The sequence below is a fragment of the Nesoenas mayeri genome (assembly GCF_963082525.1).
Source record: "Nesoenas mayeri genome assembly, contig: SCAFFOLD_133, whole genome shotgun sequence".
Taxonomy (NCBI): domain Eukaryota; kingdom Metazoa; phylum Chordata; class Aves; order Columbiformes; family Columbidae; genus Nesoenas; species Nesoenas mayeri.
The window spans coordinates 24,252-51,149 of record NW_027660013.1 but is presented as its reverse complement, the minus strand read 5'-3'; the positions used below and the strand labels follow the sequence as shown (position 1 = coordinate 51,149).

At 68.3% G+C, this 26,898-nt stretch overlaps 4 protein-coding genes across 5 annotated transcripts in view; 3 read left to right on the top strand and 1 right to left on the bottom strand.

Moving 5' to 3' along the window:
• The first annotated feature begins 1,107 nt into the window (after nt 1–1,107).
• On the top strand, nt 1,108–7,578 carry RING1 (ring finger protein 1). Its single transcript, XM_080364504.1, has 6 exons — nt 1,108–1,373; nt 3,046–3,206; nt 3,307–3,522; nt 4,566–4,874; nt 5,884–6,043; nt 6,765–7,578. Exons 1-6 carry the CDS (start codon nt 1,296–1,298, stop codon nt 6,864–6,866), a joined length of 1,026 nt encoding a protein of 341 aa, XP_080220630.1. The 5' UTR covers nt 1,108–1,295; the 3' UTR covers nt 6,867–7,578.
• Nucleotides 7,579–7,599: 21 nt separating this feature from the next.
• Nucleotides 7,600–16,026, bottom strand: VPS52 (VPS52 subunit of GARP complex). Of its 2 annotated transcripts, none has more exons than XM_080364502.1 (20): nt 16,002–16,026; nt 15,740–15,866; nt 14,974–15,026; nt 14,793–14,868; nt 14,613–14,680; nt 13,624–13,799; nt 13,400–13,550; nt 13,226–13,326; nt 13,021–13,153; nt 11,661–11,718; nt 11,430–11,563; nt 11,181–11,336; nt 10,985–11,103; nt 9,438–9,561; nt 9,259–9,354; nt 9,072–9,179; nt 8,363–8,428; nt 8,141–8,252; nt 7,944–8,062; nt 7,600–7,849 (listed from the first exon to the last, which is right to left on the bottom strand). In XM_080364502.1, exons 1-20 carry the CDS (start codon nt 16,017–16,019, stop codon nt 7,703–7,705), a joined length of 2,142 nt encoding a protein of 713 aa, XP_080220628.1. In that variant the 5' UTR covers nt 16,020–16,026; the 3' UTR covers nt 7,600–7,702. The 2 variants fall into 2 exon arrangements, with proteins under 2 accessions (XP_080220628.1, XP_080220629.1); XM_080364503.1 differs by having other exon boundaries at nt 13,226–13,293.
• A 43-nt stretch (nt 16,027–16,069) lies between these two features.
• Nucleotides 16,070–18,656, top strand: RPS18 (ribosomal protein S18). Its single transcript, XM_080364509.1, has 6 exons — nt 16,070–16,124; nt 16,392–16,490; nt 16,570–16,656; nt 17,587–17,688; nt 17,797–17,888; nt 18,544–18,656. Exons 1-6 carry the CDS (start codon nt 16,122–16,124, stop codon nt 18,617–18,619), a joined length of 459 nt encoding a protein of 152 aa, XP_080220635.1. The 5' UTR covers nt 16,070–16,121; the 3' UTR covers nt 18,620–18,656.
• A 534-nt stretch (nt 18,657–19,190) lies between these two features.
• Nucleotides 19,191–26,898, top strand: part of WDR46 (WD repeat domain 46) — a gene marked incomplete at both ends in the record, with an annotated part of 12,644 nt that continues 4,936 nt past the window's right edge. The window contains 9 exon segments of the mRNA XM_080364511.1: nt 19,191–19,628; nt 19,734–19,814; nt 22,429–22,541; nt 23,151–23,238; nt 23,347–23,371; nt 23,374–23,407; nt 23,506–23,610; nt 25,268–25,418; nt 26,883–26,893. Coding sequence (XP_080220637.1) covers nt 19,191–19,628; nt 19,734–19,814; nt 22,429–22,541; nt 23,151–23,238; nt 23,347–23,371; nt 23,374–23,407; nt 23,506–23,610; nt 25,268–25,418; nt 26,883–26,893 — 1,046 coding nt within the window.

Genomic DNA, 26,898 nt, shown 5'->3' with positions numbered 1-26,898 from the left:
GCTCCCTGATGGTCCCCGGACCCCCCGGGATGCTCCGGTGGAACCGGCCCCGGTTCCTGTTGATCCCCGGACCACCCCGGATGCTCCGACCCGCCCCCGGTGGAACCGGAGTCGCTCCCCGACGGTCCCCGGACCCCCCACCCCGGGATGCCCCAGTGGAACCGGCCCCGGTTCCCTCTGATCCCCAGACCCCCCGGATGCTCCGACCCGCCCCCGATCGCACCCCCCGCCCGGGTCCTGGTTCCCCCGCGGGTCCGGGGCGGCGCCGGCACCGGGGGAGGGTCCCGAGGGTCCCGGTGTCCCCGTGTCCCCCCCCGCCCCCCCGCGACACCGGGCACCGGCTCGTGATTGTCCAAACGCAATTCTTGTGAGCGCCGAGAGTTGGGTGTGGACGTCGAGAGCCGGGGCCCAACCGGCACCGGGACACCGAACCGGGACCCAACCGGCACCGGGACACCGGGGACACCGAACCGGGGCCCAACCGGCACCGGGACACCGAACCGGGACCCAACCGGCACCGGGACACCGGGGACACCGAACCGGGGCCCAACCGGCACCGGGACACCGAACCGGGACCCAACCGGCACCGGGGACACCGGGGACACTGAACCGGGGCCCAACTGGCACCGGGGACACCGAACCGGGGCTCAAACCGGCACCGGGACACCGGGGACACCGAACCGGGGCTCCAACCGGCACCGGGACACCGGGGACATGTGGGACACCGAGCCGGGGCTCCTATGGACACTGGGCACCGGGGACACCGAGCGGCCACCGGCTACCGACCCCCCGGCCCCCCCGGTCCCCCCGCTGCCCGCGGCAGGTGCCTCTGAGGCCCCGCCCACATCCCAGACCACGCCCCCGCTTCCCCGGTCCCGCCCCCTGGACCCCCGGCCCCGCCTCTTGCAGCCCCGCCGCTTTCCCATTGGCCGAGCCGCCAGCTTGGCGGGGAGAGCCCGGTGGGATGAATCCTATTGGCTGGCAGGACCCGCGGGAGAATCTCCGCGGCTGTGATTGGCTGCGGGAGGAGGCGGGTGCGAGCTGGGGTGAGGGCGGTGATGTCATCACCCCGGGCGAGCAGGAAGTGACGCACACAGGAGGCGCTGCCCCCTCGGAAAGCGGGACCGGGAGAGGCCGCGGGGACAGCGGGGCCGGTTCGGGGCTTCCCGGGGCCGGTTCGGGCCCTTCCGGGGGGTTCGGGGCTTCCCGGGGCCGGTTCGGGCCCTTCCCGGGGGGTTCGGGGCTTCCCGGGGCCGGTTCGGGGCTCCCCGGGGCCTCCGGTCGCCGCCCCCGCCATGGCCGCCCCCGCCAACGCGCAGAGCGCCAGCAAGACCTGGGAGCTGAGTCTGTACGAGCTGCACCGAACCCCGCAGGTCCGGGGGGGACGCGGGGCGGGGGACACGGGGACCCCGGGTGTGGGAACAAGGGGGACGGTGCTGGGGGGGACACCCCGCGGGGGGGGGCGGGGGGCGGTCCTGGTCGGGGAGCGGGGCGGGGGACACGAGGCTGGGGACACCCGAGGGAGGGGACAACCCCACCCAACCCAAAACACGGGGGTGTCCCCAGGGTGGGGGACGCTGCCCTGTCCCCCATGTTCAGGGGACCTGGTCCAGGGGGTGTCCCCTTGGGGTGTCCCCAGTGTGGGGACAGGGGACCTGGGGTGTCCCCGGGGGGTCGCAGTGTCCTGTCAGCCCCCTGTTCAGGGCACCTGGGCCCCGGGGGTGTCCCCAGGGTGGGGGACAGGGGAGCTGGGGTGTCCCCTTGGGGTGTCCCCAGGGTGGGGGATGTTGTCCTGTTACCCCATGTTCAGGGGACCTGGTCCAGGAGTGTCCCCAGGGTGGGGATGGGGACCTGGGGTGTCCCCTTGGGGTGTCCCCAGTGTGGGGATGGGGACCTGGGGTGTCCCTGGAGAGATCCAGGTGCAGGGGGTGTCCCCTTGGGGTGTCCCCAGGGTGGGGGACGTTGTCCTGTCACTCCACGTTCAGGGGACCTGGGGTGTCCCTGGGGAGATCCAGGTCCAGGGGGTGTCCCCAGGGTGGGAGATGCCATCGTGTCACCCCAAACCCCGGAGCTGTGTCTCTAGGGGGTGTCCCCGAGCTGGGGGAGCTGCCCCGTCCCCCCATGTTCAGGGGACCCGAGCCCCGAGGTGTCACCAAGGTGGGAGACAGGGTCCCCAGGGTTGGGGACAGGGGACCTGGGGTGTCCCTGGGGAGATCCAGGCGCAGGGGGTGTCCCCTTGGGGTGTCCCCAGGGTGGGAGACGGTGTCCCCAAGGTGGAGGACACTGTCCTGTCACCCCAAGCCCAGGAGATCCTAGTCTGGGGGTGTCCCCAGGGGTGGGGACAGGGGACCTGGGGTGTCCCTGGGGAGATCCAGGTGCAGGGGGTGTCCCCTTGGGGTGTCCCCAGGGTGGGGGACGTTGTCCTGTCACCCCAAGTTCAGGGGACCTGGTCCAGGGGTGTCCCCAGGGGTGGGGACAGGGGACCTGGGGTGTCCCTGGGGAGATCCAGGTGCAGGAGGTGTCACCTTGGGGTGTCCCCAGGGTGGGAGATGCCATCGTGTCACCCCAAACCCCGGAGCTGTGTCTCTAGGGGGTGTCCCCGAGCCAGGTGATGCTGCCCCGTCCCCCCATGTTCAGGGGACTTGGGTCCAGGGGTGTCCCCAGGAGTGGGGACAGGGGACCTGGGGTGTCCCTGGGGTGTCCTGTCACCCCAAGCCCAGGACATCCAGACCCAGGGGGTGTCCCCAGGGTGGGAGATCCCATCGTGTCACCCCAAGCCCCGGAGCTGTGGCTCTAGGGGGTGTCCCCAGTGTTGGGGACAGGGGACCTGGGGTGTCCCTTGGGGGTCACAGTGTCCTATCACCCCAAGCCCGGGAGGTCCAGACCCAGGGGGTGTCCCCAGGGTGGGAGATGCCATCGTGTCACCCCAAGCCCCAGAGCTGTGTCTCTAGGGGGTGTCCCCGAGCCGGGTGGCACCGCCGCGTCCCCCGGCACCGCTGCGTCCCCCGTCACCGCCACATCCCCGTCACCGCCGCGTCCCCGCAGGAGGCCATCATGGACGGCACGGAGATCGCGGTGTCCCCGCGCAGCCTGCACAGCGAGCTCATGTGCCCCATCTGCCTGGACATGCTCAAGAACACCATGACCACCAAGGAGTGTCTGCACCGCTTCTGCTCCGACTGCATCGTCACGGCGCTGCGCAGCGGGTACGGCGTCGCCGGGACACCCCCGCAGCGCTGCGCAGCGGGTACGGCGTCGCCGGGACACCCCCGCGGCGGCGCCCCTTCACCCCCGTGCCCCCCCCAGGAACAAGGAGTGCCCCACGTGCCGCAAGAAGCTGGTGTCCAAGCGCTCGCTGCGGCCCGACCCCAACTTCGACGCGCTCATCTCCAAGATCTACCCGAGCCGGGACGAGTACGAGGCGCACCAGGACCGCGTGCTGGCCAAGCTCAGCCGCCTGCACAACCAGCAGGCGCTCAGCAGCAGCATCGAGGAGGGGCTCAAGATGCAGGCGCTGCACAGGTGGGGACACCGTGGGGATGCTGCTGCGGGGCCTGGGGACACCGTAGGGATGCTGCCGTGGGGCTTGGGGACACTGCGGGGACGCTGCCGTGGGGCTTGGGGACACCGTGGGGCTGGGAACACCGTGGGGACACTGCGGGGATGCTGCTGCGGGGCTTGCGGACACCGTGGGGACGCTGCTGCGGGGCCTGGGGATACTGCAGGGACACCAGGGGTCTTGGGGTATCCCATACTGTGGGGACACCATGGGGACAGTGTGGGGCCTGGGGACACTGCGGGGACTCTGCGGGGCTTGGGGACACCGTGGGGACACTGCGGGGACGCCATGGGGCTTGGGGATACTGCAGGGCCTGGGGATACTGTGGGGACACCACAGGGACAGTGTGGGCCCTGGGGACACTGCGGGGACACTGCAGGGCTTGGGGACACTGTGGGGACACTGCGGGGATGCCACCGTGGGGCTTGGGGACACTGCGGGGACGCTGATGTGGGGCTTGGGGACACCATGGGGACACTGTGGGGATGCTGCGGGGCTTGGGGACACTGCAGAGATGCCGCCATGGGGCTTGGGGACACCATGGGGACACCGTGGGGATGCCGCTGTGGGGCTTGGGGACATTGTGAGGACACTGTGGGGACACCGTGGGGACACTGCCGCGGGGCTTGGGGACACTGTGGGGACACTACGGGGCTTGGGGATACTGCGAGGACACCGTGGTGCCTGGGCATACTGCGGGGACACCATGGGGACACCGTGGGGCCTGGGGACACTGCGGGGACGCCAGGGGGATGCCGTGGGGCTTGGGGACACCAGCCCCCCAAGTCTCTCCCAGTCCCCCTCCCATTCCCCCCCAGTCCCCCCCATTCCCCCCAGTCCTTCCCAATTCCCCCCATTCCCCCCATTCCCCCCCAGTCCCCCCCATTCCCCCCATTCCTCCCCAGTTCCCCCCATTCCTCCCCAGTTCCCCCCATTCCTCCCCAGTCCCCCCATTCCCCCGAGTCCCCCCCATTCCCCCGCCCCCCAGCCACGGGCCGTCCCGCAGGGCGCAGCGGGTGCGGAAGCTGCAGGCCGAGTCGGACACGGCGACGTTCAGCGGCCCCGAGGACACCGGGGACAGCCGCTCGCAGCTGAGCGGCGCGTCGGGCGCGGCCGAGCCCGGGCCCAGCCGCAAGCGCTCCCGCGGCTCCGACGAGTCGGGGGCGGAGCCCGAGCCCGAGACCCCGCCCCAGGAGGGCGTGGCCGGCCGGGGCAGCCCCGAGCCCGGCGGGGACGCGGGGGGGGGCAGCGAGATCGAGCTGGTGTTCAGACCGCACCCCCTGCTGGTGGACAAGGGAGAGTACGCGCAGACACGGTGAGACGGGACAGGGGACATGGGACATGGGACAGAGGGACATGGGACAGGGGGACATGGGACATGGGACAGGGACAGAGAGGGACAGGGGACATGGGACAGGGGGACACGGGACAGGGGGACACGGGACAGGGGGACACATTGGAGCTGGTGTTCAGACCGCACCCCCTGCTGGGGGACAAGGGAGAGTACGCGCAGACACGGTGAGACGGGACAGGGGGACACTGGGGATGGGGGACACGGGACAGGGGGACACGGGACATGGGACAGAGGGACATGGGACAGGGGGACATGGGACATGGGACAGGGACAGGGCGACATGGGACAGGGGGACACATTGGAGCTGGTGTTCAGACCACACCCCCTGCTGGTGGACAAGGGAGAGTACGCGCAGACACGGGGAGACGGGACACGGGACAGGGGGACACAGGACAGGGGGACATGGGACAGGGGGACATGGGACAGGGGGACATGGGACAGGGACATGGGACAGGGGGACACAGGACAGGGGACATGGGACATGGGAGAGGGGGACAGGGGGACACGGGACAGGGGGACACATTGGAGCTGGTGTTCAGACCGCACCCCCTGCTGGAGGACAAGGGAGAGTACGCGCAGACACGGTGAGACGGGACAGGGGGACACTGGGGATGGGGGACAGGGACAGGGGGACATGGGACAGGGCGACATGGGACAGAGAGGTACAGGGGGACATGGGACAGGGGGACACATTGGAGCTGGTGTTCAGACCGCACCCCCTGCTGGGGGACAAGGGGGAGTACGCACAGACACGGTGAGACGGGACACGGGACATGGGACAGGGGGACACGGGACATGGGACAGGGGGACACGGGACAGGGGGATGGGGACAGGGACAGGGGAACATGGGACATGGGACAGGGACAGGGGGATATGGGAGGGAGAGGGACAGGGTGACATGGGGACAGGGGGACACGGGACATGGGGACACGGGACAGGGGCCACGGGCAGAGCTGTCTCTGTTGCGCAGGTACGTGAAGACGACGTCCAACGCCACGGTGGATCACCTGTCCAAGTACCTGGCGCTGCGCATCGCGCTGGAGGAGGCGCCGGGGGGGCCCGAGGCTGCGCTGGGGGACGTGAGCGAGAAGCAGTACAGCATCCACATCGCCGCCGCCGCCAGCTTCACGGTGAGACACGGGGACATTGGGGACATGGGGACACGGGGGACATGGGGACACGGGGGACACGTGTACAGCAGTACAGCATCCACATCGCCGCCGCCGCCAGCTTCACGGTGAGACACGGGGACACTGGGGACATGGGGACACGGGGACATTGGGGACACGTGTACAGCAGTACAGCATCCACATCGCCGCCGCCGCCAGCTTCACGGTGAGACACGGGGACACTGGGGACATGGGGACATGGGGACATTGGGGACACGTGTACAGCAGTACAGCATCCACATCGCCGCCGCCGCCAGCTTCACGGTGAGACACGGGGACATTGGGGACATGGGGACATGGGGACATTGGGGACACGTGTACAGCAGTACAGCATCCACATCGCCGCCGCCACCAGCTTCACGGTGAGACACGGGGACATTGGGGACACGGGGGGACATGGGGACACGGGGGGACACGTGTACAGCAGTACAGCATCCACATCGCTGCCGCCGCCAGCTTCACGGTGAGACACGGGGACATTGGGGACATGGGGACATGGGGGGACACGGGGGGGGGTCACAGGGACACGGGGGGACATGGAGACACGGGGGTGTCATGGGGACATGAGGGGGACATGGGGCAGGTCACAGGGACACGGTGTCGGGGGTCACAGGGGACCCAGGGGAGGGGACGGGGGTTCTGGGGGGTCCAGGGGGGGTCACCCCATTAATTCCCCCCCCAGACCCTGAACGGGTCCCTGACGCTGGAGCTGGTGAACGAGAAGTACTGGAAGCTCAGCAAACCCCTGGAGCTCTACTACGCACCCACCAAGGAGCAGAAATAGGGGGGGCACGGGGACCCCCCTGGGGTCACCCCATGGACCCCCCCCAGGGTGACCCCACGGACCCCCCCAGGGTCCCCCCACGGACTGGCTGGGGGGCCAGAGGGGTTTGCTGTTGGATTGGGGGGCACAGGGTGGGGGGGACGGTCCCTTGTCACCTGCGGGGGGCGCAGCACCATTGTCCCCCCACAGGGAGAGACTGGGGGGGGGTTAATGGGGACATGGCAGGGGGGTAACAGTCCCTTGTCACCTGCGGGGGGGGCAGCCCCATTGTGCCCCCCAGGGAGAGATTGGGGGTGTTAATGGGGACATGGTGTGTGGGGGGGGTGACATTTCCTTGGGGGTCTCCACCTCCCCATGGTCCCCCACCCCCTAAAGTGGGGTGACCCCCCCAGTGTGTCCCCCTATGGTAGCGGGTGATGTCACGGGGGGGGATGGGGACACATATGACACAGTCCCTTGTCACCTGTGGGGGGGGCAGCCCCATTGTTCCCCCCCCCAGGGAGGGACTTGGCGGGGGGTTAATGGGGACATGGTGTGTGTGGGGGGTGACATTTCCCTGGGGGTCGTCCCCCACCCCCCCCCCCCTAAAGTGCGGTGACCCCCCCGGTGCGTCCCCCCATGGCAGCGGGTGATGTCACCTGTGTGGGGTGGGGGGGACACACACAGTGGTGGCCCCAACCCCCCCAGCAATAAACCATCACTCGCGTCCTTTCTCACCTTTATCCGCGTTTCGCGGGTGTCACCCCCAGGGGTGACAATATGACAACGTGGGGGAGGGTGGGGACAGACAGACACCTGGGGGTGGGGGGGACACACAGACAAACCCCCCCATTCATTTAGAAGTTGGGTTTGTGCTTCTTGAGCTCCACCATGAGGTGGTGGATGTTGATGAGGTCGGCGCGCGCCGGCAGCGCCCGCAGCGGCGGCTGCGCCAGCACCTTGTGGAACCGGTGGTAATACTGGATCAGCTGCGTCAGCGCGCCCTGCACGCGCGGGGGGGGCGGTCAGGGGGGGCCCCATTTCCATAGGACACCCCCAAAATCCACACACCCCCCCCTCCGAGGCCGAAATTGTCACCTGGATGATGCTGGTGCCGTTCTTGAAGTTGCTGAAGGATCTCATGACGTCCTGGCTCAGCGACTCCACCGACGCCTTCCAGGTGCTGGAGAAGCCTCGAGCCAGCTGGGTGACGCGAGCTGGGGGGGGGACGCACCCTCATGAACCCCAAGATTCATGGGGGGGTCCCCAATATTGCCCCCCCCCCCTTTCCTTACCCTCCTCCCCGCGCAGCCGCTCCAGCTGCCCCTTCTCCAGCAGCGCCTCGGCCTCCTTGACGAAGGCGATCATGCCGCCGAACGGGGGGGACAGCAGCTCCTCAATGAACTCCTGGGGGGGACACCCCTTCTTCAGACCCCCCCCAATGCGGGGGACGCCCCCTCAGAAAGGGGGACCCCCCCCAAAGCTTGTGGGACCCCAAAAATGGGGGGGTGCGGTACCTGCGTGCGGGCGGAGAGGAGCTGCTGGAAACCCTCCACCTCTTTGCTCTCCTCCACCGCTCGCTCCTGGGGGGGAAACGGGATGTATTAGCCCCCCCACATTAAATTTGGGGGTGCCCCTCGTTTTGGGGGGTCCCCATGGTTTGGAGGGGTTGTCCCCATGGATTGGGGGGGTTCTCATGGTCTAGGGGGTTGTCCCTATGGATTGGGGGGGTCTCATGGTCTGGGGGGAGTTGTCCCCATGGATTGGGGGGGTTGTCTCCATGGATTGGGGGGGTTCCCATGGATTGGGGGGGTTGTCCCCATGGTGGGGGGGTTGTCTCCATGGATTAGGGGGGTTCCCATAGTCTGGGGGGTTGTCCCCATGGATTGGGGGGGTCCCTGTGGATTGGGGGGGTTGTCCCCATGGTTTGGGGGGTCTCCATGGATTGGGGGTTGTCCCCATGGATTGGGGGGGTTGTCTCCATGGATTGGGGGGGTTGTCTCCATGGATTGGGGGTTGACCCCATGGATTGGGGGGGTTGTCCCCATGGTTTGGGGGGGTTGTCTCCATGGATTAGGGGGGTTCCCATGGTCTGGGGGGTTGTCCCCATGGATTGGGGGGGTCCCCGTGGATTGGGGGGGTTGTCCCCATGGTTTGGGGGGTCTCCATGGATTGGGGGTTGTCCCCATGGATTGGGGGGGTCCCACGGTGCGGGGGGGCCGTTACCATGAGGACGCCCAGCATCATGTCGTAGTTGTTGATGAGGAAGATGAGCTGCTCCTTGCGGGACGAGAACTCGGCGGCCACGCGGAGCACGAAGTTCTCCACCTCCACCTTCGCGGGGGGGAAACGGGGGTGTTGGGGACCCCCAAAAATGTGAGGGGGTCACCCTGAACCCCCCCCCCCAAAATACCTGCAGCTGCCCCAGCAGCGCGTTGGTCTTCTCGTTGGGGAAGGTCTGGTTGATGCTGACGATGGCCGAGGAGAACTCGGCGTAGCGGCGCGTGATCTGGGGGGGCCGGGATGATTTGGGGGGGTCAGGAGGGTCTGGGGGGGTCGGGGGGACCCCAAACTGGCCCCCCCCGCTCTTACATAGTGGGGGCGCGTGTCCAGGAAGCCCAGTTTCTGGGGGTCGGTGCTCTGGATGCTCTGGATGTTCAGCTCCAGGATGTGCTCGAAACGCGGCCACAGCAGCTCCAGCAGCGCCTCCCAGTACCTGGGGGGGGCACAGATAGATTTGGGGGGTCCCGTGAGATTTGGGGGGTCCCACAAGATTTGGGGGGAGTCCCCATGAGATTTGGGTGTTCCCATGAGATTCAGGGGGTCCCACAAGATTCGGGCGATCTCATGAGATTTGGGGGGGTCCCACAAGATTTGGAGGGTCCCATGAGATGTGGGGTTCACCACGAGATTGGGGGGGGTCCCACGGGATTTGGGGGGTCCCACGAGATTTGGGGGGTCCCACAATATTTAGGGGGTCGCATGAGATTTGCGGGGTCCCATGAAGTTGGGGGGGGGTCCCACAAGATTTGGGGGGTCCCATGAGATTTGGAGGGTCACCACGAGATTGGGGGTGTCCTACAAGATTTGGGGGGGGTCCCTATGAGATTGGGGGGGTCCCATGAGATTCGGGTGATCCCATGAGATCTGGGGGGGGGTTCTCCATGAGATTGGGGGGGTGCCATGAGGTTTGGGTGGTCCCATGACATTAGGGAGGGTCCCCATGAGATTTGATGAGGTCCCCACGAGATTGGGGGGGTCCCATGAGATTGGGGGGTCCTATGAGGCTGGGGGGGTCCCACAAGATTTGGGGGGTCCCATGAGATTTGGAGGGTCACCACGAGATTGGGGGTGTCCTACAAGATTTGGGGGGGGTCCCATGAGATTCGGGGGGGTCCCACAAGATTTGGGGTTCCCACGAGATTGGGGGGGTCCCCACGAGACTGGAGGGGTCCCATGAGATTTGGAGGGTCCCATGAGATTTGGGGGGGGGGTCCCATGAGATCTGGGCGATCCCATGAGACTTGGGGGAGTCCCCACGAGATTTAGGGGTCCCAAGACATTGGGGGTGGTCCCACAAGATTTGGGGGGTCCCATGAGATTCAGGGGGGTCCCATGAGATTGGGGGGGGTCCCACAAGATTCAGGGGGTCCCATGAGATTCAGGGGGTCACACAAGATTTGGGGGTGGTCCCGTGAGATTTGGGCGGTCCCACGAGATTGGGGGGTTCCCACGAGATTTGAGGGGGGGGGTCCCACGACATTGGGAGGGGTCCCCATGAGATTGGGATTTGGGGGGGTCCCACAAGATTCAGGGGGTCCTACAAGATTCGGGGGGTCCCATGAAATTTGGGGGCGGTCCCACAAGATTTGGGCGATCTCATGAGATTTTGGGGGGTGGTCCCACGACATTGGGGGGGTCCCCATGAGATTTGGATTTGGGGGGGGTCCCACAAGATTCAGGGGGTCCCACGAGATTCAGGGGGTCCCACAAGATTTGGGGGTGGTCCCATGAGATTGGGGGGGGTCACCACGAGATTGGGGGGGGTCCCATGAGATTCAGGGCATCCCCACAGGATCTGTGGGGGTCCCCACGAGATCTGGGGGGGGGGTCATTTTGGCACCGCCCCCCCCGCTCACCTATCGAGCGCCGGGATGTTGCGCTTGGCCATGATGGCGCGGAAGCGCAGCACGATGTGGATGCAGAGGAACACGGCGATGCCGTCGTAGCAGTCGCTCACGTACGCGTCCATGTGCTTCTAAACCACCGCGGTGCACCGGGGGGGTCAGCGCCTCGACCCCCCCCACGGGGACCCCCAGAACCCCCCCGACATACCAGGAACATGGCCAAGGTCTTGCCCATGACGGAGTCGAAGAGCTCGAGCGCCCCGGCCCCCGTGGCCATGAAGAAGTCGCAGAGGAAGGCGAACTCGCGGCAGCCCGTGTCCAGCAGCGCGTAGTGCTGGCTGCGGAACAGCGACTCGAACGGGAACTGCGGGCGGACGGACGCAGGGACAGACGTCAGGACGTACCCCCCCGCTCCCCACGCCCCCCCGTGTCACCCCGTCGCCCCAAAAGGCCGGACCCGGAGGTCGCTCTTCTGCGCGGCGTGCGGCACGATGATGGGCGCCTCCAGCTCGGCCGGCGCCAGGACGGCGCCGCGGTTGCCCAGCGTGAACACCGTGTTGCGGTTCTTCAGGGACGGTTTGGAGAAGAAGCGTAACGGGGAGGTTAAGGAAATAATTTGGGGGTGGGGGTGGTGGTCCCCAAATCGCCCCGGCCCCCCTGGCCCCCCATCCCCGAAATGGTGGGATATCCTTCTTGGCCGTGTCCTCCACCCCCATGAGATCGTCCTTCTCCGCCACCTCCTCGTACTGCGGGAAACGGGGTCAGAGCGCAAAGTGGGGGGTCACACCCCCCGCCCAGGGTGGGGACACTGTGGGGAGATGGGGACAATGGGGGGGATGGGGACAATGGGGTAGATGGGGACAATGGGGGGGATGGGGACAATGGGGGGGATGGGGACACTGGGGGGGATGGGGACAATGCGGGGAGATGGGGACACTGGGGGGGATGGGGACAATGGGGGGAGATGGGGACACTGGGGGGGATGGGGACACTGGGGGGGATGGGGACAATGCGGGGAGATGGGGACACTGGGGGGGATGGGGACAATGGGGGGAGATGGGGACAATGGGGGGGATGGGGACAATGGGGGGAGATGGGGACAATGGGGGAGATGGGGACAATGCGGGGGATGGGGACACTGGGGAGGATGGGGACACTGGGGGGGATGGGGACAATGGGGGGAGATGGGGACACTGGGGGGGATGGGGACAATGGGGGGAGATGGGGACAATGGGGGGGATGGGGACAATGGGGGGAGATGGGGACAATGGGGGGGATGGGGGGGATAGGGACACTGAGGGGGGATGGGGACACTGGGGACGCTGGGGGGATGGGGACACTGGGGGGATGGGGACAATGGGGGGAATGGGGACACTGGGACACTGGGGGGGGATGGGGACACTGGGGACACTGTGTGGGTACAAGGACACTGGGGACATAGGGACATTGGGAGGGAACTGGGGACACTGAGATGAAATTCGGGCCACCAGGAGGGGACACTGGGATACTGGGGACACTGGGGACACTGGGAGGGAACTGGGGCCAGCAGGAGGGACACAGGACACTGGGAACAATTGGGGCCACTGGGAGGGAACTGCGGCCAACTGGGGCCAACTGGGGCCACTGGGAGGGAACTGGGGCCACTGAGAAGGGACTGGGGCCAACTGGGGCCACTGGGATGGAACTGGGGCCAACTGGGGCCAACTGGGGCCACTGGGATGGGACTGGGGCCACTGGGATGAAATTGGGGCCACCAGGAGGAGACACTGGGATACTGGGGATGCTGGGGACACTGGGAGGGAACTGGGCCCACTGGGAGGGAACTGGGGCCAACTGGGGCCACTGGGATGGAACTGGGGCCAACTGGGGCCAACTGGGGCCACTGGGATGGGACTGGGGCCACTGGGATGAAATTGGGGCCACCAGGAGGGGACACTGGGAACAACTGGGGCCACTGGGAGGGAACTGGGGCCACTGGGAGGGAACTGGGGCCAACTGGGACCACTGGGAGGGACCCCCAAACCCCCCCATGCCCCCCCCGGACCCGCCTGGATCTTCATGAGGCGCGCGGTGTAGGACTTGAAGTAGGAGAGGTAGATCTTGGCCATGGTGTCGGTGTACTGCTCGCGCAGCTCCTGCGCCGCCGCGCGCTCGTTCCCCAGCAGGAACTGGTAGAAGAACCTACCGGCAAACGGGGTGACGCGGGGACACCCCCCGGCCCCCCCGGTCACCCCAAGTACCCCCCGACCCCACCTGTACTTCAGCAGCGCGTTCTGCGGGATCTGGTAGTTGGTCATGGGCTTGCGGAACGAGTAGATCTTCTGCAGCACGAACTCGCGGATCTTGGTCACCGCCTGCAAACGGGGCGGGGGGAGGAAGGTTTTGGGGTGTCCCCGAGGGTTTTTGGGGGTGTGTGGGGGGTGTTACCTTGATCTTGAGCTTCTCCAGGACGTGCTGCACGTCGGCGCAGGCCACGGTGTCGCGGAACGCCTGCTCCTTCACCGAGTCGATCTTCCCGTTGAGCTCCCGCAGCTGCTCCAGGAACTGCGGCTCCGTCACCGGCGCCTCCAGGATGGCGCTGGAGCGGGGGGCGGGGGGAAGGTGACAATGGGGACAGCGCGGGGGGGTTCGGGGGGGTCGCGGTGCCGCACCTGATCATGGCGGGGGGCACGACGAGCTGGTCCAGCAGGCGGCCGAGCTGGCGGCGCACGGCGCGGCGGTTGCGGAGCCGCAGGGTCATGGCCACCGAGTGCTCCTGCAGCGCGCGGATCTCGCTGCTGATGCTGCTCAGGTCGCACTGGAAGGCGCCCAGCATCTGCTCCATGCGCTGGGGGGCACAGCACGGGGTGAGGGACAGCTTGGGGACATTGGGGACACTGGGGACAGTGAGAGGGGGGACTGGGAGGGGACACATTGGGGACACCTGCGGCATATGGATGTGGCAGCTGATGGTGCTCAGGTGGCACTGGAAGGCGCCCAGCGTCTGCTCCATGGGCTGGGGGGGGACAGGGTGAGGGACAGCCTGGGGACACCCTGGGGACATTGGGGACACTGGGGACACGGGGACACTGGGATGGAACTGGGGACACCGAGAGGGGACATGGGGGACACTGGGGACACCAAGAGGGGACTGAAGGCACTTGGAGGGGATGGGGACACTGGGGACACTGGGGACACCGGGAGGGAAATGGGGATACCAGGAGGGGACACTGGGGACACTGAAGGAGGACACTGGGGACACTGGGATGGAAGTGGGGACACGGGGAGGGGACACCAGGAGGGGACTCTGGGACATTGGGGACACTGGGAGGGGATTGAAGACGCTTGGAGGGGATGGGGACACTGGGGACACTGGGAGAGGACACTGGGAGGGGACACAGGGGACACTGGGGACACCAAGAGGGGACTGAAGACACTTGGAGGGGATGGGGACACTGGGGACACTGGGAGGGAAATGGGGACACCAGGAGGGGACACTGAGAGAGGACATGGGGGACACTATGGACATTGGGATGGAACTGGGGACACTGGGAGGGACACAGGACACTGGGAACAACGGGGGACACTGGGATGGAGCTGGGGACACTGGAATGGAGCTGGGGACACTGGGGACACGGTGGGGACCCCGTCCCGCCCTCACCTCCAGGATGGCGTCACACGCCGTGATCTGGTTGTGCAGCGACGCGATGTTCTCGCTCTCCTTGATGTCTGGGGGGGGCGTTAAGGACCTGGGGACACTCTGGGGACATTGGGGACACCCTGGGGACACCCTGGGGACAGTGTGGCCCCCCCGCCGTGTCACAGCCCCCGCAAAGGACACAGTCGCGGATGGACGCGCGTTCCACCTCCTGCAGCTCCAGCTCCACCTGCTTGGAGTACTCGCGCAGGTCCACGCCCTGCGGGACACTCGTGTCACGGGGGGGACACTCGTGTCACCAGGGTGGGGACAGCCCCCCCTGGAGACGGGGGGTTCATTTTGGGGGGTGACAAGGGGCACTGACCGTCTTCAGCGCCTCCTGCACCAGCGCGTCCTCCAGGTTGGCCTGGATGTGAACTGGGGGGGACACGGGGGGTGGCACCGCTGTCCCCAAACTGCCCCCCTCCCCATCCCCCCAAAAGCCCCTTGAACTGCTTCCGCCCCCCTGACACCCCCGGGGCCCCCCCTCCTGTCACCGGTCCCCTGTGTCCCCCCCCAGGCCCTTGTGTCTCCCCCCGACCCTCATGTTCCCTCCTTGTCCCCCTGTCCCCTGTGTCCCCCATGTCCCCCGCATCCCTCCTGTCCCCTGTGTCCCCCCCTGTCCCCCCATCCCCTGTGTCCCCCCCATTCCCTGTGTCCCTCCCTGTCCCCTGTGTCCTCTTGTCCCCCATGTCCTCCTGTCCCCCGTGTCCCCCCCTGTCCCCTATATCCCCCCCATCCCCCCTGTACCCCCATCCACTGTGTCCCCCTGACCCCTATGTCCCCCTGTCCCCTGTGTCCCCTTGTCCCCCCCCATCCTGTGTCCCCCCGTCCCATGTCCCCTTGTCCTCTGTCCCCCCCCATCCCCTGTGTCTCCCCTTGTCCGCCGTGTCCCCCTGTCCCCCGTGTCCCCCCATCCCGTGTGCTCATGTCCCCTGTGTCCCCCGTCCCCCCTGATCCCGTGTCCCCTTGTCCCTCCCCATCCCGTGTCCCCCCACCCCCCGTGTCCCCCGTGTCCCCCTGTCCCCTTGTCCCCCCCATCCCCTGTGTCCCCCGTCCCCCCCCATCCCCCGTGTCCCCCCCGTCCCCACCGTCCACTTCATCCAGCACCAGCTCCTCCCCCTCCAGCTCCAGCTCGGCCTCGGTGGGGCCGGGACCCAACTCCGGCTCCAGCTCCGGCTCCGGCGGCGGCTCCAGCGGCGGCTCCGGGCCCCGGACCTGCGGCACAGGCGGCGGATCAGCCCCCTCAAACCCCCTGGGTCCCCCCCCGATCCCCCCGGGTCCCCCCGATCCCCCCTGATCCCCCCGGGTCCCCCCGATCCCGCCGGGTCCCCTCGCGCATCCCGGCCCCACCGCTGCCTCCGCCGCCATGACAGCGGCTCCTGTCACATGACCCCGCCCCTCCACTTCCGGCCCGACGCCACTTCCGCCCTCTCTCTTCCAGCGGAGCCGGCGGGAGGCGCAGCCGCAGCCATGGTGGGCGCCGGGCGGAATCGGCCGCCATCGCGGCCCGGGGAGGGCGAGCGGGCGGCGGGGAGGGAACGAGGGGATGCGGGGGAGCGCTGGCAGCGCCATGGCGGCGGCGGAGGGAGCGGATGGCGGCGGCGGAGGGATGAGATCGGACCCCCTCCCCCCCCGCCGCCATGGCGGCCGGGCCTCCCCGGCCCCGCGTTCGCCACGCGTGTCCCCACCCCCGTGACTGTCCCCCCCGTCACCTCCCCGGTGTCACCGTGTCCCCTCCAGTCCCTCGTGATCCCCGAGAAGTTCCAGCACATCCTGCGTGTCCTCAACACCAACATCGACGGGCGCCGCAAGATCGCCTTTGCCATCACGGCCATCAAGGTGAGGGGACGCGCTGCGACGCGGGGAGGGGGACACGAGTGGTGTCACCCCACGACCCCCCTTCTTTTGTCACCCCCAGGGCGTGGGACGGCGCTACGCGCACGTGGTGCTGCGCAAGGCCGACATTGACCTGACCAAACGGGCTGGGGAGCTCACCGAGGATGAGGTGGGGACACCATGGGACGTCACGGGGCTTGGGGACGTCATGGGGGGTCGGGGACATCCATGGACGGGTGGGGACATGGGGCTTGGGGACATCATGGAGGGGTTGGGGACAGCTCTGGGGGGGTTGGGGACATTCCTGGCAGGGGGATGGGGACATGGGCGTTGGGGACATCATGGAGGGATTTGGGACACAGTGGGGGGGTCGGGGACATCCTTAGGGGGTTGGGGAGAGCTCTGGGGGGTTGAGGGTGTCCCTGGGGGCATGAGGATATCCCTGGGGGGGTGGGGACATGGCAGGGGGGTCGGGGACATCCCTGGGGGTGGTGGGGACATGGCAGGGGGAGTGGGAACGGGATGGAGGGACTGGGGACATCATGGAGGGGTTGGGGACATGGTGGGGGGGGTATGGGGACATCCCTGGGTGGGGTGGAGGCATGGGGGTTGGGGACATTCCGGGGGGGTTGGGGACATTCCTGGGGGGATATGGAGACATGGGCGTTGGGGACAGCTCTGGGGGGTTGGGGGTGTCCCTGGGGGCATGAGGACATTCCTAGGGGGGTTGGGGACGTCCCTGGGGGGTGGGGACATGGGGGTTGGGATTGGGAACATGGTGGAAGGACTGGGGACATCATGGAGGAGTTTGGGAAATGGGGGGGGGGGGGGGGTATGGGGACATCCTTGCGAGGGCTAGAGACATGGGGGGGTTGAGGACATCTCTGGAGGGGTTTGGGGGCATCACTTAAGGGGTCAGGGACAGGTCTGGGGGGTTGGGGACATCCCTAGGGGCATGAGGACATTCCTGGGGGGAGATCATGGACATCATGGGGGGTTGGGGACATCACTTGGGGGGTTGGGGATGTCCCTGGCAGGGGTCATGGACATCATGGGGGGTTGGGGCCATCGGTGGGGGTGTCACCGCGTTTGTCCCCAGGTGGAGCGCGTCATCACCATCATGCAGAACCCCCGGCAGTACAAGATCCCCGACTGGTTCCTCAACCGGCAGAAGGACGTGAAGGACGGCAAATACAGCCAGGTGGGGGGGACACGCGTCCCTGGTGTCCCCTGGTGTCCCCTGGTGTCCCCTGGTGTCCCCCGGTGTCCCCCGGTGTCCCCTGACGTCCCCTGTCCCCCCCTCTCCCAGGTTTTGGCCAACGGGCTGGACAACAAACTGCGGGAGGATCTGGAGCGGCTGAAGAAGATCCGGGCGCATCGGGGGCTGCGGCACTTCTGGGGGTGAGGGGGGGCCTGGGGACATCGCGGGGGGGTTGGGGACATCGCGGGGGGGGGTGGGGACATCGTGGGGGGGTTGGGGACACGGGGGGAGGTGACACCTGCAGGTGGGGTCACTGGGACTGTTGGCACTTCCCCACAGGGTAGAGGGAGTTGTGGCACTTCTAGGGGTGACAAGGGCATTTGGGGACACTGGGGGGGTGGTTGGGGACATGAGGGGTCTTGGGGACATCAGGGGAGGTGACACTTGGGGACACTGAGGTGGGGTTTGGGGACTTGGGGGGTGTGGGGGGGAAGAGGTGACACTTGGGGACAGTGTCCCTGCCCTCCATGTGCCCCCCAGGGTAGAGGGAGTTGTGGCACTTGTAGGGGTGACAGGGGAATTTGGGGACACTGGGGGGGTGGTTGGGGACACCAGGGGGGTCTTGGGGACACCAGGGGAGGTGACACCTGGGGACAAGGTCCCTGAGGTGGCTGCACACGGGAGGGGGACGTGGCACTTGTGGGGGTGATGGGGGGATTTGGAGACACTGAGGGGGTTGGTGACACTTGGGGACACTGTGGGGGGGACATGGGGGGTGGGTGACACTTGGGGACGCTGTCCCTGACCCCCGTGTCCCCCCCGTGTCCCCCCCGTGTCCCCCCCGTGTCCCCCCAGGCTGCGCGTGCGGGGCCAACACACCAAGACCACGGGCCGGCGCGGCCGAACCGTCGGCGTGTCCAAGAAGAAGTGACGTGGGGGGCGGGGAATAAACGTGACGCTTGTGCTGACACGAGTGTGACACGAGTGTGGCTGCGCCGGGGGAGGGGCCGCGCACGAGGGCGGGGGGTCGTACGAGGATGGGGGGCTCGTACGAGGACGGGGGGCTCGTACGAGGACGTGGCCTGACAGGGTGATGGGGCTTTGCACGAGGACGGCGCCTCGTGCGGGGAATTTGGATGAGGATGAGTCGTTGCACAAGGATGAGTCCTTGCACGAGGATGAGTTGTTGCACGAGGATGAGTCGTTGCACGAGGACGGGGTTTGGGGTGGGGATGGGGCTTCACACCAGGAATTTGCACAAGGATGGGTCTTTGCACGAGGACGGGGATTTGCACAAGCGCTGCGTGTTGTACGGGAGTGGGGTCTCACAAGGGCTTTGCACAAGGGTGGCTTCTTGCACGAGGATGAGGCTTTGCACGAGGACGGGCCCTCGTGCAAGGGGCAGAGGGGCTTGGAGTGCTGGGCGAGGCAGGTGGCCGCCGTGTGCAAGCACCGCCCCCCGCTCGTGTGCAAGCCCCGCCCCTCGTGTGCAAGCCCCGCCCATGTTCGTGTGCAAGCCCCGCTCACGCGTGCGCAGGAGCCGCCCGCAGCGGGAAGGGCGCCCTCGGCTGCCCTCAGCAAAGATGGCGGTGCTGGTTCTCACCCCTGCCTGCCCTCAACAAACGCGGCCGCTCTCCACGCCGCCCTCAACCGACATGGCGGCGCCGCTTTCCTTAACCCTTCCCTGCCAACTGCCAACCACCAACATGGCGCCGCCGGCCTCGTCCTTCCGCCGCTCTCTGATTGGCCGCACCGTCGCCCTCGCCGCTCTCCCATTGGCTACAGCGCCGGAAGAGGCGGGCGGGCGCCACACGTGGCGGCGGATGGCGGCGGCGGCGGCAGCGAGCGGCGGGCGGTCCCGCTCCGTCCCCCGGCGGCTCCGGGCCGGGCCGGGCCCCGCGGCCGCTCGGGAGCGCGGGGAGCCGGGCGGCGTGTCCGGGGTGAGCGGGGCGGGCGGGGGCGGGCCCGGAGCCAGGGGGTCCCGGTCCCCCGGTTCCCCGGTTCCCCGGTTCCCGGTTCCCGGTCCCAACCCCGTGTCCCCGCAGCGCAAGGACCCGTTTCCCGGCCCCGCTCCCCTGGCCCGGCCCCGGGTGAAGCGGTTCCTGCGGGGGGCGGCGGAGAAAGCGGTGAGGGGGAAACCGGGGGGTCCTGGGGGGGGGAACCGGGGGGTCCGGGGTGGGGGAACCGGGGGTCCTGGGGGGGAACCGGGGGGTCCTGGGGGGGAACCGGGGGTCCTGGGGGCGAACCAGGGGGTCCTGGGGGGGGAACCGGGGGGTCCTGGGGGGGAACCGGGGGGTCCTGGGGGGGGAACCGGGGGGTCCTGGGGGGGCAACCGGGGGGTCCTGGGGGGGCAACCGGGGGGTCCTGGGGGAGGAACCGGGGGGTCCTGGGGGGGCAACCGGGGGGTCCTGGGGGGGAACCGGGAGGGGGAACCGGGGGGTCCTGGGGGGGAACTGGGGGGTCCTGGGGCAAAACTTGGGGGGCTGGAGCGGGGGGAGACATTGGGGGGTCTTGGCGGGATTGGGGGCGGGGGGGAGATTGAGGGGATAGGGGGGGGGGAGAGTTCTGGAGGGAGAGGGGAAGAAATTGGGGGTGGGGAGGGAGAGGTTGGGGGGATGGGGGGAGGGAGAGGTTGGGGTCCCCGGGAAAGGAGCAGCTGGGGGGGGGGGGACACACACGGGGACTGGGGGGTTTGGGGGGTCCAGAGGGGTCTGGGGGGGGGAGGTGTTGGGGGTCCTGGGGGTGAGTGGGGTCCCCGCTCACCCTGTGTCCCCCGTGTCCCCCGTGTCCCCGCTCACCTGTGTCCATGTCCTGTGTCCCCCGTGTCCCGCATGTCCCCACTCACCCTGTGTCCCTGTTCACCCCGTGTCCCCACTCACCCGTGTCCCATGTCCCTGTGTCCCCGCTCACGCGTGTCCGTGTCCCATATCTCCCGTGTGTGTCCCATGTCCCGTGTCCCTGCTCACGCGTGTCCCGTGTCCCATGTCCCCCGTGTGTGTCCCGTGTCCCTGCTCACGCGTGTCCTCGTGTCTCATGTCCCGTGTTCCCGCTCACGCGTGTCTGTGTCCTGTGTGCCCGCTCACACGTGTTGGTGTCCGTGTCCCCGCTCACAGCGTGTCAATGTTGGGTGTCCGTGTCCCGTTGTCCCCGCTCATGCGTGTCGGTGTCCATGTCCCGTGTCCTGCTCACATGTGTCGTGTGGTGTCGGTGTCCCCTCTCACGCATGTCGGTGTCCATGTCGGTGTCCGTGTCCCCGCTCACGCGTGTCGGTGTCCGTGTCCGTGTCCCGTGTCCCCACTCACGTGTGTCTGTGTCCCATGTCTCCGCTCACGTGTGTCCGTGTCCCATGTCCTCGTGTCCCCTCTCATGCGTGTCGGTGTCGTGTCTGTGTCCCCGCTCACGCGTGTTGGTGTCGGTGTCCGTGTCCCGTGTCCCGCTCACGCGTGTCGGTGTCTGTGTCCTATGTCCCCCACTCACATGTGTCGGTGTCCCTGCTCACACGTGTCGGTGTCATGTCCCTGTCCCTGTGTCCCCGCTCACGCGTGTCCGTGTCCCCGCTCACGCGTGTCCGTGTCCATGTCCCGCTCATGCGTGTCCGTGTCCCCGCTCACGCGTATTCGTGTCGGTGTCCGTGTCCCGCTCCAGCGTGTCTGTGTCCGTGTCCCTGCTCACGCGTGTCCGTGTCCCATGTCCCCTCTCACGCGTGTCCGTGTCGGTGTCCCCTCTCACCCGTGTCCGTGTCCCTGCTCACGCGTGTCCGTGTCCGTGTCCCGCTCACACGTGTCGGTGTCGTGTCCGTGTCCGTGTCCCCACTCACGCGTGTCCGTGTCCCCCACTCACGTGTGTTGGTGTCGTGTCCGTGTCTGTGTCCCTCTCACGCGTGTCCGTGTCCGTGTCCCTGCTCACGCGCTGTCCCGTGTCCTGCTCACAGCGTGTCCGTGTCCCGTGTCCCCTCTCACGCGTGTCCGTGTCCGTGTCCCTGCTCACGCGTGTCCGTGTCCGTGTCCCTGCTCACGCGTGTCCGTGTCCTGCTCACGCGTGTCCGTGTCCCGTGTCCCCTCTCACGCGTGTCCATGTCCGTGTCCCTGCTCACGCGTGTCCGTGTCCGTGTCCCTGCTCACGCGTGTCGGTGTCTGTGTCCCTGCTCACACGTGTCCGTGTCCCGCTCACACGTGTCGGTGTCGTGTCCGTGTCCCGTGTCCCGCTCACGTGTGTCCGTGTCCCGCTCACGCACGTTGGTGTCGTGTCCGTGTCCGTGTCCCGCTCACACGTGTCGGTGTCGTGTCCGTGTCCCGTGTCCCCTCTCACGCGTGTCGGTGTCTGTGTCCCTGCTCACGCGTGTCCCGTGTCCGTGTCCCCGCTCACGCGTGTCGGTGTCTGTGTCCCTGCTCACGCGTGTCCGTGTCCGTGTCCCGCTCACGCGTGTCCGTGTCCGTGTCCCGCTCACGCGTGTCGGTGTCTGTGTCCCTGCTCACGCGTGTCCGTGTCCGTGTCCCGCTCACGCGTGTCCGTGTCCGTGTCCCGCTCACGTGTGTCCGTGTCCCGCTCACGCACGTTGGTGTCGTGTCCGTGTCCGTGTCCCGCTCACACGTGTCGGTGTCGTGTCCGTGTCCCGTGTCCCCTCTCACGCGTGTCGGTGTCTGTGTCCCTGCTCACGCGTGTCCGTGTCCGTGTCCCGCTCACGCGTGTCCGTGTCCGTGTCCCGCTCACGCGTGTCGTGGTGCCCCTGCGGTGCCTCAGCCCCGCGCGGTGCGGCCGCGGCTGCGCCGGCAGCTGCAGCTCTGGGGGCAGCGGGAGGAGGCGGCGGCCGAGGGGGCGGCGAGAGCGGAGCTGCTGCTGCCCCAGGAGCCGGGGTGGGTCCCCCTGTCCCCCCCTGTCCCCCCCTGTCCCCCCCCTGTCCCCCCGTGTCCCCCTGTCACCCCTGTGTCCCTTGTGTCACGCCTATGTCACCCTTGTCCACCTTGTGTCACCCTTGTGTCACCCCCATGTCCGTTCTGTCCCCCTGTGTCACCCCCCGCGTTACCCCATGTCACCCCATCACCCCCGTGTCCCCTCGTGTCACCCTGTAGTCACCCCCATGTCTCCTGTGTCACCCCCATGTCACCCCATGTCACCCCATCACCCCTGTGTCCCCTCGTGTCACCCCTGTAGTCACCCCCATGTCCTCCTGTGTCACCCCTATATCACCCCTGTGTCCCCTTATGTCACATCTGTAGTCACCCCCATGTCACCCTTGTGTCACCCCCACGTCCCCACATGTCACCCCTATGTCACCCCATCACTGCTGTGTCACCCCATGTCCGTCATGTCCCCCACATGTCCCCTTGTGCCACCTGTGTCAGTCCCATCACCTCTGTGTCCCCCCCGTGTCCCCCCCGTGTCCCCCCCGTGTCCCCTCCGTGTCCCCCCCGTGTCCCCCCGTGTCCCCGTCCCCCCGTCACCCCCGTGTCCCGTCACCGCAGGTTCCTGGAGGCCGACCCCGGCGAGGACACCTGCACCGTGACCCAGGGGGACATCGCCGAGGCCGTGGACATCGCCAGCGCCGCCAAGGTGACCCCCGGGGACCCCCGGTGACCCTCGGTGACCCTTGGGGACCCCCGGTGACCCTCGGGGATGGGGGTGACCCCGATTCGGGGCGTCTCACCCGCGTTTCCGCAGCACTTTGAGCTGAAACTGGAGCAGTTTGGCCGTACCGGGTGGATTACACGCGCGACGGGCGGTGAGTGCGGCCGGGCCGCGGTGTCACCCGCTGTCACCCGGTGTCCCCGGTGTGACCCCGTGTCACCCCGTGTCCCCCCGTGTCCCCCGTGTCCCCAGGTACCTGCTGCTGGGCGGGCGGAGGGGCCACGTGGCCGCCATGGAGTGGGGGACCAAGCGGCTGATGTGCGAGATCAACGTCATGGAGAGCGTGGCCGACGTGGCGTGAGTGACACGGGGACACGGGGGGACACGGGGGGACGTGGGGACACGGGGGGACACGGGGGTATGTGGGGGATTTGGGGACATGGGGGTGACACGGGGAACTGGAGACACAGGGGTGACATGAGGACACGTGGAGGACACGTGTCCCTGCATCACCCCCATCCCCATGTCCCCCCCATGTCCCCAGGTGTCCCCACATCCCCCCATCCTTATGTGTCCCCATGTCCCCCCATCCCTCCCCATCCTCAGGTGTCCCAGGTGTCCCCCCATGCCCAGGTTCCCCCATGTCCCCAGGTGTCCCCCAATCCCCCAAGTGTCCCCATGTCCCCCCATCCCCACGTGTCCACCCCTCCCTCCTCATCCCCAGGTGTCCCCACGTCCCCCCACGTCCCCCATGTCCCCCCCGTCCCCAGGTGTCCCTGGTGTCCCCATGTCCCCCATCCCCAGGTGTCCCCCCTGTCCCCAGGTGTCCCCATGTCCCCCCATTCCCCCCCATCCCCAGGTGTCCCCTGTGTCCCCATGTCCCACATCCCAGGTGTCCCCATGTCCCCCCTCATCCCCAGGTGTCCCTGGTGTCCCCATGTCCCCCATCTCCAGGTGTCCCCCCTGTCCCCAGGTGTCCCCATGTCCCCCCATTGCCCCCCCATCCCCAGGTGTCCCCTTGTCCCCAGGTGTCCCCATGTCCCCCCATTGCCCCCGTGCCCAGGTGTCCCCTGTGTCTGCATGTCCCACATCTCCAGGTGTCCCCATGTGCCCCCATCCCCAGGTGTCCCCCCCTGTCCCCAGGTGTCCCCATGTCCCCCCATTCTCCCCGTCCCCAGGTGTCCCCCGCCATGTGCCCCCATTCCCCCCCATCCCCAGGTGTCCCCCATGTGCCCCCATCCCCAGGTGTCCCCCCCTGTCCCCAGGTGTCCCCCATGTCCCCAGGTGTCCCCATGTCCCCCACATTCTCCCCGTCCCCAGGTGTCCCTGCTGTCCCCATGTCCCCCATCCCCAGGTGTCCCCACGTCCCCCCATGTCCCCCCATCCCCCCTGTCCCCAGGTGTCCCTGGTGTCCCCGTGTCCCCCTGTCCCCAGGTGTCCCCCCGTCCCCATGTCCCACATCCCCAGATGTCCCCAGGTGTCCCCACGTCCCCCCATGTCCCCCATGTCCCCCCATCCCCCCCCTGTCCCCAGGTGTCCCCATGTCCCCCCCATCCCCCCCTGTCCCCAGTGTCCCCATGTCCCCCCATTCCCCCCCATCCCCAGGTGTCCCCTGTGTCCCCATGTCCCACATCCCCAGGTGTCCCCATGTCCCCCCTCATCCCCAGGTGTCCCTGGTGTCCCCATGTCCCCCATCTCCAGGTGTCCCCCCTGTCCCCAGGTGTCCCCATGTCCCCCCATTCCCCCCCATCCCAGGTGTCCCCTGTGTCCCCAGGTGTCCCCATGTCCCCCCCATTGCCCCCCATCCCCAGGTGTCCCCTGTGTCTCCATGTCCCACATCCCCAGGTGTCCCCATCCCCCCCCAGTCCCCAGGTGTCCCGGTGTCCCCATGTCCCCCATTCCCCCCCCATCCCCATGTCCCCAGGTGTCCCCATGTCCCCCATGTCCCTCCATCCCCCCCTGTCCCCAGGTGTCCCCATGTCCCCCATGTCCCCTGATGCCCCGTGTCGCGCAGGTGGCTGCACAGCGCGGCGCAGCTGGCGGTGGCGCAGCGCCGCTGGCTGCACGTGTACGACAGCCAGGGGCTGGAGCTGCAGTGCCTCAAGCGCTTCCCCGCCGTCCTGCGCCTGCAGTTCCTGCCCTTCCACCTGCTGCTCGCCACCGCCGTGCGTCCCGCCTGCCGGGGGAGGGGGCTTCCCGGACGCCTGGGTCCCCGCGGAGGGGGGGAGGGGCTTCCCTGAATGCCTGGGTCCCCCCGGATGCCTGGGTCCCTGGGGTGGGGGGGGAGGGGCTTCCCCGAATGCCTGGGTCCCCCCGATGCCTGGGTCCCTGGGGTGGGGGGGAGGGGCTTCCCCGAATGCCTGGGTCCCCCTGATGCCTGGGTCCCCTTGATGATGTGTGGGGAGGGGGCTTCCCCCAATGCCTGGGTCCCCCCGGACACCTGGGTCCCTGGGGGAGGAGGGAGGGGCTTCCCCCCAATGCCTGGGTCCCCCCGGATGCCTGGGTCCCCAGGGTGGGGGCTTCCCTGGACGCCTGGGTCCCCGGGGGAGGGGCTTCTCCGGATGCCTGGGTCCCCTGGACACCTGGGTCCCCTTGATGATGTGTGGGGAGGGGGCTTCCCCGAATGCCTGGGTCCCCGGCGGGGAGGGGCTTCCCTCAATGCCTGGGTTCCCCGGATGCCTGGGTCCCTGGGGGAGGGGTTTCCCTGAACACCTGGGTCCCCCTGATGGTTGGATGGGGAGGGGGTCCGCCCCGGACGCCTGGGTCCCCTGGATGCCTGGGTCCCCCCAATGGTGGGTGGGGAGAGGGGTCCCCCCCCCATGACGCCTGGATCCCCCCCCGAATGCCTGGGTCCCCCTGAATGCCTAGGTCCCCCTAGGTCCCCCAATGGTGGGTGGGGAGGGGTCCCCCCGAACGCCTGGGTCCCCCAATGGCGGGTGGAGAGGGGGGGTCCCCCTGGACGCCTGGGTCCCCCGGACATCTGGGTCCCCCCGGACACCCGGGTCTCCCTGAACGCCTGGGTCCCCCAATGGTGGGTGGGGAGGGGGGTTCCCCCGGATGCCTGGGTCCCCCAATGGTGGGTGGGGAGGGGTCCCCCCTGGACGCCTGGGTCCCCCCCCTGAATGCCTGGGTCCCCCTGAATGCCTGGGTCCCCCAATGGTGGGTGGGGAGGGGTCCCCCCTGGACGCCTGGGTCCCCCAATGGTGGGTGGGGAGGGGGGTTCCCCCGGATGCCTGGGTCCCCCGATGGTGGGTGGGGAGGGGTCCCCCCAGACGCCTGGGTCCCCCAAACGCCTGGGTCCTCCCGGACGCCTGGGTCCCCCGAACGCCTGGGTCTCCCAATGGTGGGTGGGGAGGGGGGTCCCCCCGGACACCTGGGTCCCCCGGACGCCTGGGTCCCCCGAACGCCTGGGTCCCCCTAGGTCCCCCCAATGGTGGGTGGGGAGGGGGGGTCCCCCCGGACGCCTGGGTCCCCCGGACGCCTGGGTCCTCCCGGACGCCTGGGTCCCCCCGAACGCCTGGGTCCCCCAATGGTGGGTGGGGAGGGGGGGTCCCCCCGGACACCTGGGTCCCCCGGACGCCTGGGTCCCCCGAACGCCTGGGTCCCGTGCTGACGCGCTGTTCCCGCAGAGCGCGTCGGGGTTCC